This window comes from Cottoperca gobio, chromosome 5, assembly GCF_900634415.1.
Source record: "Cottoperca gobio chromosome 5, fCotGob3.1, whole genome shotgun sequence".
NCBI lineage: Eukaryota > Metazoa > Chordata > Actinopteri > Perciformes > Bovichtidae > Cottoperca > Cottoperca gobio.
The window spans coordinates 11,508,838-11,524,660 of NC_041359.1; the positions used below are offsets into that span (position 1 = coordinate 11,508,838).

General features: G+C 40.4%; 2 protein-coding genes across 5 annotated transcripts in view; both read right to left on the reverse strand.

The window, feature by feature from the left end:
- Positions 1 to 143: 143 nt before the first annotated feature.
- Positions 144 to 7,244, reverse strand: ube2j2 (ubiquitin-conjugating enzyme E2, J2 (UBC6 homolog, yeast)). Its single transcript, XM_029430890.1, has 7 exons — positions 7,088 to 7,244; positions 5,039 to 5,169; positions 3,051 to 3,091; positions 2,804 to 2,906; positions 2,540 to 2,678; positions 2,355 to 2,435; positions 144 to 2,265 (listed from the first exon to the last, which is right to left on the reverse strand). Exons 2-7 carry the CDS (start codon positions 5,167 to 5,169, stop codon positions 1,975 to 1,977), a joined length of 786 nt encoding a protein of 261 aa, XP_029286750.1. The 5' UTR covers positions 7,088 to 7,244; the 3' UTR covers positions 144 to 1,974.
- Positions 7,245 to 7,585: 341 nt separating this feature from the next.
- LOC115008492 (arf-GAP with coiled-coil, ANK repeat and PH domain-containing protein 3-like) overlaps positions 7,586 to 15,823 on the reverse strand; it is a 62,482-nt gene continuing 54,244 nt past the window's right edge. For 2 of the 4 annotated variants that reach the window (XM_029432137.1, XM_029432135.1), the window contains exons 22-27: positions 15,477 to 15,697; positions 14,376 to 14,485; positions 14,063 to 14,173; positions 13,583 to 13,644; positions 10,074 to 10,123; positions 7,586 to 8,540 (exon numbers count right to left, since the gene is read on the reverse strand). In XM_029432137.1, the coding sequence (XP_029287997.1) occupies positions 8,472 to 8,540; positions 10,074 to 10,123; positions 13,583 to 13,644; positions 14,063 to 14,173; positions 14,376 to 14,485; positions 15,477 to 15,697 (623 nt within the window). In that variant the 3' untranslated portion in view covers positions 7,586 to 8,471. Of the gene's footprint in view, positions 8,541 to 10,073; positions 10,124 to 10,736; positions 13,645 to 14,062; positions 14,174 to 14,375; positions 14,486 to 15,476; positions 15,698 to 15,823 lie in introns of those variants that run through there. The other 2 variants (XM_029432136.1, XM_029432138.1) reach the window with 2 other exon arrangements.

Below are 15,823 nucleotides of genomic sequence, written 5' to 3' on the forward strand. Positions count from 1 at the left end.
TTTCCATAATCGCAAATGATCTAGTCAAAAGATCATATAGGCTTTGTGAGCAATCTCGATCTCGATCTTTATTTGAAGAAAATAAAACTTTGACTTATACGACACTCTAAATGTTTATGGACATTTTAAAGATTAAAATGAAGGTTTTTCTAAAATGCCCTGACAAGCAGGGTAATTTATTTGCATTTACTATGAAAACATACAATGTCACACAAGATTAACTGAAGCAAGGAAATTTGGGCATTTGCAGTATAATCACACAAACACTCCCATCATCATCATCATCATCATCATCATCATCATCATCATCATCATCATCATCAGTTTCTTCTTTTTTTTAAAGATGGTGCCAAGAAAAGAGCAATAGAAAGGCAAATCCGCTTTCAAACCATTCATCTGTTGAAACATTAGATACACAGTAAAACCATCTTTACTAAATGCAATGCACAACAGGAAATTATCAGCAATTGTGTGAGCCTGGGCCATGGCCTGTCTGTGTGTGTGTGTGTGTGTGTTTGCCCACACTTGGCAAACACACACTAGAAGTTTCCTTAGAACCAATGACAGACAAGCCAAGGCCATTTCTATAAATAAGAGAACAAGAACACAAAGAAAAAATTATCAAAAAGTAAATATACAGAAACAAAATGGTGGTTCTCTTCATGTGTCTCTTTAGTTGGACCTATATAGAATGGTGCTAGAACTGGTCAGCTAAGCCAATCTTTTTTTAAAAGGTACTGGTCTCTATTTACTTCTGTGCAGACTAGGTTCACTGCTTGGCTCATGGGTTGACAGGAGAGAACGTTTGGACTCGCATCAGACTTCCACCACGGATCAGTAGCTCTTTCACAAACTGACATGCCAAGTTTAGTGCTTTTTATGTATATATAAAAAGAGAAATACAGATATAAATACACTTGTCAATACTGTTGTCGGACGTCTATATTCTGCACTACTCGCTCTGCATCACCAGGTGTCAGCTTTGGTACAGAAAATACAGATGAGATACAGAAGTACGGACAAGTGTATGAGGTTCTACCTGTATCACGCTGTAGCGTATGTTTTGGGACTTTTGTTTTGCCGTTTGTTGTGTGCACCTTCTTTGTCACCGACTGCTACTGAGCTTATAGACTCTGATTAAAAGGCATTTTAATCTTTGACGGTTAGGGAGAAAGATTATGTTACACATTGGTCAGGTGGTCTTTTGAGTACGTGTGTAAAATTCAGAAACTATCATGTGATTCTGTATGATGAAAGATTGTTTTGTTTTTTTATTTTATCAACACGGTCATAGAAAACAAAATCAAAAACACTTTTAATTTCGATACCTGGGAGGTAGAGAAACCGGTTCTTACGCTGCAGCTGCAGGTAACTGGAGCTGGCTGCCTATTTAAAGCGAAGGCATGGAATGTAAAACTGACTCCAATGCCAGCTGTTAAAATTAAAAACGGTTGAAGACGCTTCAAATGCAAATTCTCTCGACTTTGAAAACATTTGGCGCATCATTTCAACAGTCACGCCCCGAGGAGTCTGTGAGCAGACTGACTTTGGAGAAGGGACGAGCACGGGGAACACCTTCTACGAAAATGGCCTATTTAATTAAGAAACAAGCTTTTATCATTAATGCTCATGATGCAGGGGGACAGATGGTGCCTTTTAGCATCTTTATGTTATTGTGACCTCCCTCTACCCATGAGCCAAGTTTGTTCCTACTGCTGACATAAACCACTGAAGCACAGAGTGGGTCACAACTGTTTTAATAAGCCCCTCCAATCCCCCAGCCCTACTGCCACTCCCGGCCACTCCCCCACTTCCTCCTCCGTCTTCCAAAGTCCATGGTGGTGGTTGTGGTGGTCGTGGAAGGGTTTAACCCAGGACTGAACATCCCTCCCCCACGTGGTGTGTTTGTCGAATGTGGAGTCCACTTGCTGGCTCGCCTGCGGGGGGAGAGTCACCCTACAACACGGGCTCCTCTCACTCCTGGGCTATGCTTCTCAGCACGTACTTGACTGTGTAGGCGAACGCCGCAAAGCCTACAATCACAAATAGGTTGGCGAGAGCACCACCTAGAAGTCCATGGTTGCGATTGGCCTGCTGCAGGCCAGGGGCGGGGTTGGCGCCACCGAGTGGAATGGGACCTCCATTGAGGGCGGGGAGGCCGTAGTGGGCGTGCTGAGGGTCACCGTCAGGCACCACATCGGGTAAGGGGAGGGGCTGGGTGCGGGCGCTTAACTCCTCCTGGGCCTTCTGTTTCTGCTTCATCTCCTGGTGGAGGGAAGGTAAGAAATGGGAGAATAATTAGGCCAACAAAAAGAAAGAAAAGGACAAGAAGTTAGAGATCACCTCATACGTACATCGACTACATCAGGAAACAGCTCACAGAACACTTTATCCTTGAGGTTGAAGGTCAGGCTTTGGGCTGAAAGCTGTCTTTTCTGAAAAAAAAAGAAAAGAAAAAGAACGAGCACATCAAATATTTAAACCATCATAGGAGGTTTATCACCATGTACTGCATTAATGGCCATTTGTTTGCACTCACTGTGTAGTCAGAGGTCTCAATGCTGCCGAGGGTGGGGCCTTTCTCCACCATGAAGCTGAGCAGACCTGTGAGGATGGTGGAGACGGACCACGCGGGGTTCCACGTGTCTGGATGGAAGTCTGTGATGGACAAACATAACCTGTGGAGGAAACAGGTAAAGTTACAAAAAAAGAGAAAAGTGGCAAAACAATGACCAGAGTCATTTTCAAAAACTCTTTAAATCCCAAATTCTCATTCAATTCATCAACAACACTGCATTCTTACCTTGTATTACACTTAAACCTCCCGTTTGGCGTTATCATATAGATACTTGGTGGTTTGAATGGAAATTCTCGAGGAAATATGAGTTTTCCATGGTAATATCCTCCTAAGAAAAAACAGGTGACGTCACATGCAATAGAAAAGCAGAGGCAGACAAATGTGACTCGATTCATTCAAAGATCAGCAGGAATCAACTTGTCAAAAATACACCCATTCACAAGCGTAGATCCTGTTTACCGGCAGTAGTTACCTTCATATGGAGTTTTCTCAGGACCTCGGACCACATAGTGCCTGGGGAAGACAGGAGAGATTTCTGTTAGTGACGCTACATTTTCCAACTTTTAACAAAAGATAACATTACAAACAACATTTTTTGGTTAAATCTTTTAGATCACAAGAGTTCTATCTGCAGTAGATCTGTTATGGAGATTAAATATGTTGAGTTTTCTGCCCTACAATCTTAAAACATAAGTATAAGCTTAATTTTATATGAACATCACATGTTGGGGACAAGAAAGACTGTTGATATAAGTTGTATTCATGCGACACCTCTGGCCAAAATCAAAACGGGTGTAAATTCTAAGATAATTGACCCAATTGTTAATTGAATCTCATTTCAGCCATTAAAGTATTGTTGTTATCTGTATGGCATTGTTTTGTTTTTCTAAACAAGCCTTACCTTGTAAAATAAGTTTCTGACCTCAACAGGAATGAACTGTTTTTTATATATAAAACACTGATCCAGAGTAGAAAGAGAAGTTATTTAATAAATATGTGACCTATAGCAATATAAACCGTGGTTTAAGGTACACAAATAATACGTTGAAGATGTAACAGCTATTCACATATTAAACAGACACTATGTCATGTTTTCAGCCATGAAAACCAATGCCATGATTTAGGTATGATTAATACACAGAGTGCATGTTAGCAAACACATGCATTTTCCATCCATAAAGTCACATGTTGATGAATCACTTTTCTTGTGTTCTTGCACTTACTGGAGGTTGTAATATTTAATATTCCTAATAAATACACGCACGGGATGTTTTCTGGAAGAGGAAATCTTCAAATATTGCTTTATTACATGACTAAATATTTAATTTAGTCTCATTACATCTTCAGGATTACTATTAATGCTAATCTAGATGTGGATTTGAACAAGAAATGTGTTTCTTTTTCCCCTCTGTTTATTTTTTTGACAGTTTAAAAAAAACAATCTAGATGCATTTTCTTTTCTTTAGCGGGAGCTGGTCTTTCAGGATTGGTTTCTATTAGTTAACAGTTCAATGTGTAATTCTGAGCCACCGGCTCCAAATAAATAGGAGGCAGCATTTGTGTTCTGTGTTTACTGGGAGCTCATGATAACCGGTGGCTCTAGTCTGTGTAACAGCACGTTAGTTTGTTAATTGGACTAAATCCAAAGTGGCAGAAACTAGAAAACAACCCAAATATTTGTCTCGTCGGGGAGGAGAGAGAGAGGACGAGAAATTAAAAATGCCTAAAGTAAAGTGGTCAGGGGAAAGCGAGAGTGAGATCATATCACACGTGTGACCTATATAAAAGTGCTGAGTGAAAAGGGAAAAGGCAAGTTTGTAAGAAAGGGGGGTGATCTTTCCCATTTTTCACCAGGATGGAGTGATTCTTGTAATAAAAAGTGAGCATCAGGCGATATTTCTTTAGTCTCTTCTCGAGGCGGACTCAGGTTTTGTTCAGTTTTTGAAGAATGCCACTGTATTGCATCGGACTCTGTTTTGTCAGTAAGTTCTTTTTTAACCTGTTTTGAGACTTCAGTAACTAGTTGATCATGCTGAAGACCAAAAGTGTTGGTGAAGCGGTCCAGACTCTTTTTCTCTTCTTTATCTCTGACATGCCGTCGTGCGGGTGGTTCTCATTTCTGGCATTTTAAATGTAATCCAATAGACAAACTATAAAACAGACATGGAACGTGGCTGTAATATTTACAAGGGAGTCAGGCAGCTGTACTTCTTCTCCCTCTGTATTGTTAAAACTTTATGTCCCACACCGTAGTTTATATAACCCAAGACAAATAAAAGGTTTTAGTTCAGTGTTTGATGCATTGCAATTGCTTTTAGTTATCTTTGTTTTTAGAAGAATGTAACATGTTTGTTTAAAAATATATATATTTTATAGTGAATATTTAAACACTGCTGATAACATAAAAAAGTCCAAGTACTGAAATACAACTTATTGCCTTTGTGATGATGGAGACCTTACCATTCTAGGATGTTGGAGGGGAGAGGTTCTGCACAGATGTAAGGCACAGGGTCTTTCTTTATCCTGAGGTAATCTTGCTTAAGTCGCTGAGTGGCTGTGGTTGGAGCTCTCTTATTCCCGTTGTTGTTCATCTAAGGATTTAGAGGACATGCAAAAAAGTAGCCTTAAAATGTGTTAGTGATACACAGAAGGACTATTATATTCCCTTGCAATATTAGGTCAAAGTGAAGCCATTTCAACTCCAGCTTCAGCCTTTTTGCCAGTTTATGGCTGTCTTGCATCTGATGACATGGTGCGTATGACGACACTCCAAAAAGCATAGAATAAATACTACTGATTTCTGAAAAGTTCTCTTTTTATTTGAGAGATCATATCCTCTACAGTTACACAGATGGCATAATGTATCAACATTGGTATAATTGTAAGCAATGATTGTGTACAACATATTGTGACAAATCGTATTGGCCAGTGGAAAACTGTAACTGAAGTTTGCATAACGTGACTGCAGCTTCAAACTGGGTTCTTGCTTGGTAGGGATTGGAGTTCAAAACCTGATGATGGTAATTAGAGGAAATTTTAACACAGGATTGCTCCTAATGAAAACTGTTGACAGCTAGGATTGTGAATTATCTAAATTACCTTGATACAGCATTTAAATACCAAATGGCATAATCCTGAAGACTAGTCCGTTTAGGAATGATTTGTTTTTAATGTGTTTTGATCCTATAGGCTGCAACTAATGACTGATATGGATTACCTATTAACTGACCAAATAATTCTTTAATCTATAAAATACCAATACCAAATACCAATTGCAAGATGTGGCTTAGAGTTTGACCCACAGTCAAAATTCCCAAAAAGCAGTCAATTTACAATGACGTCATGATGCAGACAAACATATTCCAGAAGCTGTAAACAGTTGCTTGTTCTTCACAGCATGATTTTAGCTGTTGATTATTACTCAAACAATTGTTTCAGACGGTTTTAGATCAGGTGGCAGTAGCTCCAACTTTCATGAGCCATGTTTGGAATTTTAGAATAATAAGTTTTAAAATAAATACAGCAAGTTAGAGGCCTCACATTAATTTAAATTGCTGGCCAAATTTAAATTCAAATCTCTCATAGAACTGTAACTTCACTTTGACTTTTGCCCTGCTTTATTCCATTTAACTGTATCACATTACATTTATTTTAAAATCCAATTTAAATGCGTCCATTCGATATTGCCTTGTGTTTCCTCTTTTTATTGTGTCCTAAATTATTTTAAAATCTTGTGGACATTTTGAATTGCCTTGTTGTTGAATGGTGCTAAACATTGATTGTCATGCTTAGTCAAGTAAAACGTACATTAAATAATTAAAAAACAAAAGTGGAGTTAAAGTATTTTCAATGGCAATGTGCCAAGTGCTCGTATTGTTAGGTCGTCCTGCTACATGTAGTGGCTCCAGTAAGATTAAAATGTACTGTTGACTGTCCGTCCATCTCCACGACAACTTCCCCCCTGTCTGCAGATCCAGTGTCATGTGGCTAACAGCTGACACTATACCGCTGATGAGCTGTACACTGAATGTAAATGTTGAAATGTTTTCATCGTCACTTCCTAATAAATAGCAGGATACGTAGCGATAACGCAGTATATGTTAGCAGAGGTTAATCCGCTGCCGGACCAGCGACGCTACTGTTAAATCTCTGGCTAACCGTAAAGATCGATACGTTAGCTCGAGTGACGTTACTCAACCGCCGACTGTAAACAAATAGTGCAAACCAACTCTGCAGAATGACATAATAACATGCGACTGCCGGTTGTTATGTATCAGAGTATCAATACTGTCCAGACTAACTTGGCATAGCGACTTGGATAAAGCCAGCAGGTACAGCAGGTGAGAAGTCGAGTCTGTGTGTACTGTGTAAGCGGCTAGCTAGCGTCAACTAATGTAGGCCAGAGTTATGTATAGCTACCTAGCGTTAGCAGCGGCTAGCACGAACAGTTTTTACAAGACCCCACATCTCTAACATTTATAAACTAAAAGACGCGTAGTACAAACATACCTCTCCAGAGACTCCGGTGAAAATAGGTATTCGTGGCTAGACACGAAATAAGGCTGTTGTTTTTGTTGTCAAACCCCAAACCGATAAGACGATGACACCAAAACACAGCTTTAGCTAGCGCCAGCAAGAGGAAAAATGACGCTTCCGGTTTCCTTCTTCATTTGTGTTATAGCGGTAGAAAGATTATACAGAAGGCGCATTACTGTCACCAGCTGGATGTTTATGCCTAATTGTAATCTTTCAAAAAACACAATAATAGAACTACTGCAATATAGGATACTTATATCACTCTGTTATAATTCTTTATAGACCCATACTTACATCTATAGTCTATTAACCACCAGGACACAATACAAAGTCATCGGTGTCTATTTTAAGGACCTTTTTTGCACCTGCAACCAGTTTAGAGGTCCTCTCGCTGGTGCTTTATTCTGCTTGTTGCTATAGTTCTTAGCCAAAGTTGAAAAGAAAACACAGATTGAAATGCACAAAAACATGTTATGTGTTAGGCCTTTTGCTAGGCTATTTATTTTTATTTCTGCCACCAGTTTCAAAACAGTTTGAAAAACATTTCAGATATTTGCAGTTGACAAAACAAACAAACATAAAAGGGCTCTGATTTAAAACGTTTAGGTTACTCATCATGGAGAGTACCAATCAGCCCAACAATTGCATAACATTTTGTGAAGCTCTGGAGAAATCTTTCCCATGTCTAAAAAATAACCCATGTAATGTCATCAGGGTTATTTGGGCTTGAGCCTGGATTGTTTTATAAGGTTTGAAAGACATGGGCATTTCCCAGGCAAATAGTTCAATTATGGCAAATGTAGGATTGAGTGTTCTTTGGGGCTTGACCCATACTTGCGAGTAAAAGATTGAATTTTGAAAGATAATTTTTTAATATATCTCCTGTGAGATATATTAAAAAAATGTGAGCCCTGTGAGCCCTGCCAATTTAATAAAAGTGCAATACTACATTGTTGGAGTGCCCCTTTAAAAACAACATTTTATGTCCGGAGATCTTCTGACATGCTTAAATGACTATGCTGGTAATTCATTTCCATTACCAAAACTGGAATAACACCTGTGCAAAGGAACTGTTTAAACTATACAACATTTTGACATGACCAAGGTCTATTATCTTGACTAAACATATTTACAAGAGCAATTGAAACAATTACTAGCCTGTTATAAATTAGCTTATAGTGCCTGCAGGGTTTTGACCATTTGCTTACGCCTGCAGCATTCATTCCCCAGCATCAAAATGTAACTGTTAATGGCACGTGGCGGCCTCCCTCTTGATTCCAAACCGACTGAAGAGTGGTCAGAAGAAGTGGTGGTCACTGTGGCTTCTCGCAGCAGCTGAACTGTAAGCTCCTTCTCCTCAACTTCTCGGGCTGGAGAGACGCGAGGAGAGAAAACTCGCGAAAGACATCAACGCAGGAGATGTTACCTGCAACAGGGGATACTAAAGTCAAGGGGGGGGGGGGGTGTTTGTCCCACTGCTGGGCACCGTGGAGACTGCAGCGACCAATCTGCTGGCTTTTGCTTACCTTTAACATTAGTGAGTAACCCACTAAGCCTCTTTAATGACACAACATAAATGCAATAAGCCGGCAAATACCGCAATCTCCAATAACCCACATTTCACCGTTCATGAAGAAAGAGAGCAGATAAACCTCTGCTTGAAAGAGCAAAGCCCCCAAAGCATGGCCTCAAGATGGAGTGAAGTTCCTCGGTCTACCTTGGTGGTACATACAGTAGATACCTATTCCCTCTGTGACTCATTCTTCCATAAAACATGTTTTGTTTATGAGTAAACACTGTGTAGACACCAGACATGTATGGTATATTTTATGCATTGATTACCCTCCAATATGGGAGTCTTGGTTAGTTTGCAGATGTAAAATTAGGAACTTGAAGGGAAAGAGAGGTGAGCATCCTGTCCATTTCACTCCTACATCCTCCTGAGATCCTTTTTCCTCTCTTGTACATATTCAAGTCACTACCCAGGTGTACCTGGATTCACATGCTTAACCCCTTGCGCCTCACTTTAAAAAAAGTTGCTCTGAGGACAAAAATGTCTGTGTTAAAAGACTGGCATAATATTACATATTAATATTATTTAAGTTAAGTATTTAAGTTAAATTAACCACATTCAGTCTCCACCCTTTACATGTTTACACAAAACAAAGTGTGTTAACTAAATGCTAGGGGGAAATCATTTTTCACAATCTGGGATATATTAATGAGTAGCAACAACATGATTAGGTGGATTTAAATTTCTTGTGCAACAATTCCCATTTTCTTACCAGCAATAACTCCATTGAACATGGATCAATCTGGTAGAAAATAGTAAAAAGTACAACTTTGAAGCCAGGGCTCTAGATTATATGCCTGATATAATGGTATGCATGGCTTTATGCTTTATGCTGTTGGATCAAAAATTGTGGTTTAAATAAATTCAATAAATATTTTTTTTTACCTTAAGGGTCTGAGTGTCTGTATTTTGGCTACACATTTTATTATAGACTTATTATAGGAGCTGAGGTTGAACTTTTGACAATTTGGGAAAAAAACCCACCCTTGCCAAAATGTATGCCATACGCATTAACAGTCAAAATGATCAACAGATTAAAGAGCCAAAACTGTCCCTAGTGAGGCACAAGGGTTAACTAATTCACATCTCATAATATGAAGTGAACTGTACTTACCCATTCTCTGTGACCTACAATAAATTGGATGTTTGAAGATTTTGGTAGTATAAACTACATATTTCCAAATTATAGTTGTGTATTGAGACACATTACTCCTCCACAGAAGATTTCTGTGTTCTCATAAAAGACTCATTGCTCCCCAGGAGACAAAAATTCCCGAACATCAAGACAGCTCCCCAAGAGAGTGTATGCCACAGAAACCCACAGCCACCAGAGCAGAGAGAATCACAGTATCACACTAGTAAGACGGCCCAGGATGCTTCACTCACTCTATCCCGAACATCCTTTGGTTTAACTTTCCTGCTGCCCGTGGCAGCCCCTGTGGTGACAGAAGCAATGATGTCAGTCAGCGTTTATTTCCTAAAGTGGACATGTGCTGTTGGCCTGAAGTGTAAAGCGAGTGATTAGACACATGGCATGTGAGAACCTTCTTCAGTGATGGTATAGCAATGCTTGTGAGAATGTTTTATACACTGGAGACACTGAATTATTCAAGGCACGTTGTTGCTGCTGCAGGCTAGAAACTGAGACACTATTTGAAACACTCTAAACACAGAAGTGATCTTTAAGTAGTGTGCTGATATTGACCTGGCAGTCTGGACATATGTACACCTGCTTTATATTTGTTATCATGAAGGAAACAATTTTATTGCTTTGAATAAGCCAAGTGCTGCCCAAAAGTTTGTTATAGACCAAAAACACACTAGACCCGATTGTAAAAAACAAAATAGCATTCTCTCAACATCTGACAATGTTTCTACATATAACTATATTTCTTTAAATCAAAAGGCTAAAAAGCATTTATCAATTGATCATCAGAGCAACATTTGTTTTGTAGACCTTTTCAAATGTATTGCTGCAATGTTGAGAGAATGTTATGCATAGGAAATGAGACGGGTAACAGAAATGAGAGCAAGAAGCAGGAAGCAGGGTTAGTTCATCAAGAGTTTCTTAATTTTATTGTATGTATTTTGATTTCTTTTTTTCCCCTCAGTGCTTCTAAAGACAAGGAAGAAAGTATTCCAAAGATATCCAAATGTCAGTGAACAGAAGAACGCCTCCAAGTAGCGCCAAACTGTGGTACAGTTTTGCTTGACAGGTTGTTTTTTTTGGGACGAGAATAAAAAGACAAACAGAAACCAGGTCAGACAGTCAGGATCCGTGATTGAATGCTGAGAAGCAGGAGGTTGGCGTTGAGTTAAAATACACAAGTGTACTATTTACAGCATGTTTGCTTTGAACAGCACCTTTAACCACTCCTACGTCAATACACACAATGGACACAACATTTAATACTTCCGCTAGAGCGAGGGCCCCTAACAGATTGGTCACAGTAGCATCACATCACCCCCTCGACTGGTTCTACTTGCAGTACATTGAACTATTTCAGAATATCACCTGCCATATCAAAGTCTCTCAGGTCTGTCACATTATTCCTGTAACCTCTTTTCAACATGTGAATACACCAACAGTGTTTCTACCACTCTGTCACTTCACAAAGCATGGTAAGACTATGCTGTATCTACTCTGAACAGTTTCAGTTTTTAAAAAACAAACAAAATAACGGTGATATAATACAACAATGTCAGACACTTTCCCTTTAAAAAGTCTTTGGCAGAGGAAAATAAACCACAACATTAAAAAACAAGTAATCACTGTTTGTAAGCTTGTATTGAAAAAAAGAAAAAGAAGACAGGAATGAGGAAGTCACCACAGATTCGGTCCGTGGATGGAAGAATGGCACAGAGGTGCAAAAAGTAAGATTTTTCTGACACCAGAGGGGTCATGGTGGTACATGCTTATTCCACAGGACTGCACTGCACGACGTGATCAAACCATAGGAACGTATTTTATCATGCTCAGAATGCAAACGATGTTGAACTTTTCCCCAAAAATAAATTCTGGCAAAGCATGCAGAGAACACTGCAGATAAAAGCCAGATAAACAAGTCCTTTGACCCCACGTGTCTCAACTGTTCTAAGTAAATGTGCTCCTTTATCTTATCACAGATACGGTAACATGGATAAGTATTTACAACATAATTGAGGTGTCATGAGTCACTCTTGTTGTTAAAGAGTGACAAGTAAATCCAGTTTTATACACTCACTCACTTCTTGCTGCTCTGGTTTGTCTGCACATTACCGTCACAACTTAGCAAGTTCTCCTCCTCACATACAACGACAAACGAATGACTGCAATCAATTAAAAAGAAATGGTACATTGTAACTAGAAGTAACGCTAGTGAAATCTCTTTTAGGGTGTGAATACCAATAATCATAGCAATGTAAGGCCGTTCCAAAGGGAACAAGAAAGCAAAATGTCAATATAATGATGTAATTTAAAGACTTCCTGTCATGAATTCCAAGTAATGCTTTCAGATTAAAATGACAATCATTAACGGATATGCAGACGTAAACTGCACCCAAGAATTCATTGCACTGGTCCTCTGGGGAGATAAACATAAATAAAGAGACAGAAATTAAAATAGACAATAGATAGATCGACAATAACTTGACAAGACAAGAACAATGTAAAAACCAACTGGATGAAAAATAAAAAAATGATAATACTGTAGATGGGAAAAGTGCAGTTTCTTTTTTTCCTTTACATAATGTATCGTAATATCATAATATCATAGTATTTCGCTCCGTCTCTCAGTATTCCTTGACACATGCACTCACTCACTCGCTCACTCGCTCACTCATCAAGTCACAAAGTATCTTACAACGCAGGCGAGGGTCTCTTCTCCACAAGCCCTTCAGTATTTTTGTCACAGTTTTACATTAAACGTTCCCTTCTTGCCCCCTCTTTATACACAGGAAACTACCCTGCCCAGCTCTACTGCAGCTCGTCAGTTTTTCTTTAAGTAATGGAACAAGTACCATGTTTTTCACCTCATGCCACAGCACATAGTTTAAAGATTACCCATATAACTTCTAAATACGTATATTTACATCTCGAATTAAGAAGAGATGGGTAAATTGGATGTTACACAGATGGTCTGGATAGATATAAAGTGTAGCGGGGGTTAATGCAGCGAGAGTCTTCAGAGGTAAGAGCTGTTAGGCAACAGTAAACCCACACCCTCACACAAGAGGTTACAACACCATGTTATGGTAAGTTAGAGGATGACCCTGTTAGCAAATCACCAAAAAAGCAGATGTAATTTTACGGTGTGTGTCATGTAGCTAGCATAGCGTGGGTGTTGCCGAGTAATGGCAAGCAGAAACATAGTGGTGATGCAGAGAAATGAAGTTGTATTGTCAGTAGAGTTAAAAAGGTCCATCAGGGGTCTCCCTATGACACAACGCACCCCCATAATGTGCAAGTGGTATGCTCCTCTCTCCTCAGACACTCCCAAGAAGTTGCCCGTAAGCCGAGATCTACGTAAGTAACAGACTTGAGATCAGTGTCTAGGGGCAACTTCGTCAACTGGATTTTAGGTTCCCATTCAGGAGGTGTGTGTATATGTAATATATAGAAAGAGAGAGAGAGAGAGAGAGAGAGAGAGAGAGAGAGAGAGAGAGAGAGAGAGAGAGAGAGAGAGAGAGACAGACAGACAGAGAGACAGAGAGAGAGAGAGACAGACAGACAGACAGACAGAGAGAGAGAGAGAGAGAGAGAGAGAGAGAGAGAGAGAGAGAGAGAGAGAGAGAGAGCATGAGCTTTGCTCCTGGATAAAGAAGTGACCACTAGCACTCTTCTATTGTGAGACAGATGAATTCCTGGATGCACTTTCTATACTGCTGCTCAGTGGGGCTGCTGCTGTGGTATTGACCTGGTTGACCCAAGGGAGCCTCCGCCTCTCGCATCTCCTCGTTCATCCGTGCTAGACGCAGTCTGGAGGAGAAAATAAAAAGATAGGCAGAGGGAGACGAGTGACAGAAGAAAGGGACACACACATGGAAGCAGAAATGGGATGGTAAGAGGATGAAAGGCAGGTGATAAATGAAAAGGGGGTGAACAGAATTTGAGATGTTGAGGTGGGAGGAGACCGTGAGAATATACATGTGGTGAGGTGGTAAAGAGTGTCGAGGGAGATAAACCACAGAGGAGAGAAGAGGAGGAGAGGAGGGGGGAAGGGAGGGAAAGAGAGAGTAAAGACAACTTTTTGATATTTCATCTTGAAAGTTCATATTTGAGCTTGAAAAAATGTAGTTTGACCACAAAGAAATAAGTTATTTTAACCAAACAATTCTACTCAATTCAATTGCTAAAAAAAAGTATGTTTGGTCTAAGATGAATCAGGATCACTCACAGGGTGACGATGTCTGCATTGGCAGCCTGGACAGCGATGCTGAGGGGGTCGTGACCCTGCTCATCCACCTCCGTCTGCGATGCTCCTCTCTTCAGGAACAGACACACTTGACTGTACAAAACAAGAGAGAAAACCTCAATCAAAGAGAGCAGCACAGAGATCTGTTGATGTTTCTTTAACAGTGAACTGAAATAATAATAATAATAATAATAATAATTTCCGTTAGTGGAATTTGATTACCTGAGTGATTCCACTGAATACTTTTGAAAATGCCTGCATTCCTTTTTCATTACACTTTGAAGGCGTTCCTTACCCGGTGTGTCCCAGGTTGGTGGCGTGGTGCAGCGGGCCTCTGCCTCTCATGTCCCTCTGGTTCACGTCGGCTCCGTTCTGTAGCAGGAACTCACAAGCTATCAGAGAGCCCTGATACACAGGACAGACAGACAGACAGAGAGACAGACAGACAGACAGAGAGACAGAGAGACAGAGAGACAGACAGACAGAGAGACAGACAGAGAGATAGAGAGACAGACAGAGAGACAGAGAGACTAGAGAGACAGACAGACAGACAGAGAGACAGAGAGACAGAGAGACAGACAGACAGAGTGACAGACAGACAGACAGAGAGACAGAGAGACAGAGAGACAGACAGACAGACAGACAGAGAGACAGAGACAGACAGAGAGATAGAGAGACATACAGACAGACAGAGTGACAGACAGACAGACAGAGAGACAGACAGAGAGACAGACAGACAGAGAGAGAGACAGAGAGATAGAGAGACAGACAGAGAGACAGAGAGATAGAGAGACAGACAGAGAGACAGACAGACAGAGAGACAGAGAGATAGAGAGACATACAGACAGACAGAGTGACAGACAGACAGACAGAGAGACAGGAGAGACAGGACAGAGAGACAGAGAGAAGAGAGAGACAGACAGAGAGACAGAGAGATAGAGAGACAGACAGAGAGACAGAGAGATAGAGAGACAGACAGAGAGACAGAGAGATAGAGAGACAGAGAGACAGAGAGAGACAGACAGACAGACAGAAAGAGAGAGAGAGAGACAGACAGAGAGACAGAGAGATAGAGAGACAGACAGAGAGACAGACAGACAGACAGAATTGTTTGTGTTAGTTTATTTGCTCTGAGGAGTCAAGAGGAGGAGGAGTTGTGCAATACATAGGTATTATGTCCGGGAAGGAAATTTCTCCTTGTATTTATGTCTATGTTTATGCTTAAATAAAATCTGAGTCCGGCACCTTCAGCAGATTATGCGTTCTTTTTATTTTTAACCCGGAAGGTCTCCATAATAAAGTAGTATCTTAACAATAGAAATGGCCCTGAAATCATTCATAAAAGTTTCAGTAATTCAGTCTAAACCATTAACAGGCTGAACAAAGAGTGTCTCACCCCGACCACGGCCTGAATGAGCGGCGTTTTGCCCTCCTCCTCACTTGCAGCGTGTACGTCCGCACCGTGCGCCAATGCCTCCGCCATGAGTGGCAGGTTGTGCTGACGGGAGGATCGGTGGAGGAGCGCCCCGGGGTGAAGCTCCCTAGGGTCTTCGGGGTCTGAAGATACTTCCCGTTCGATCTCCACCTCGCCACTAGAGGACTCCTCCGACTCCTCCTCTGAGGGTGGGAAAGGTAACAGAATGATGGAGAGAAAGAAGAATGATGTAAACAGGAGCATGGTTGTATTTTGGGGAAGATGACAGTGTTCTTTATGTTAATTGTTTAAGCTGCTCATGTCCTTTA

What these genes read in the sequence shown, in the direction of transcription:
- ube2j2 (XM_029430890.1), bottom strand. Translation starts at nt 5,169, where the DNA reads ATGAACAACAACGGGAATAAGAGAGCTCCAACCACAGCCACTCAGCGA. An exon ending in CCCTCCAACATCCTAGAATG is followed by an intron (nt 3,092 to 5,038) that starts GTAAGGTCTCCA and finishes TGTCTTCCCCAG; the next exon opens with GCACTATGTGGTCCGAGGTC. An exon ending in TGAGAAAACTCCATATGAAG is followed by an intron (nt 2,907 to 3,050) that starts GTAACTACTGCC and finishes GTTTTTTCTTAG; the next exon opens with GAGGATATTACCATGGAAAA.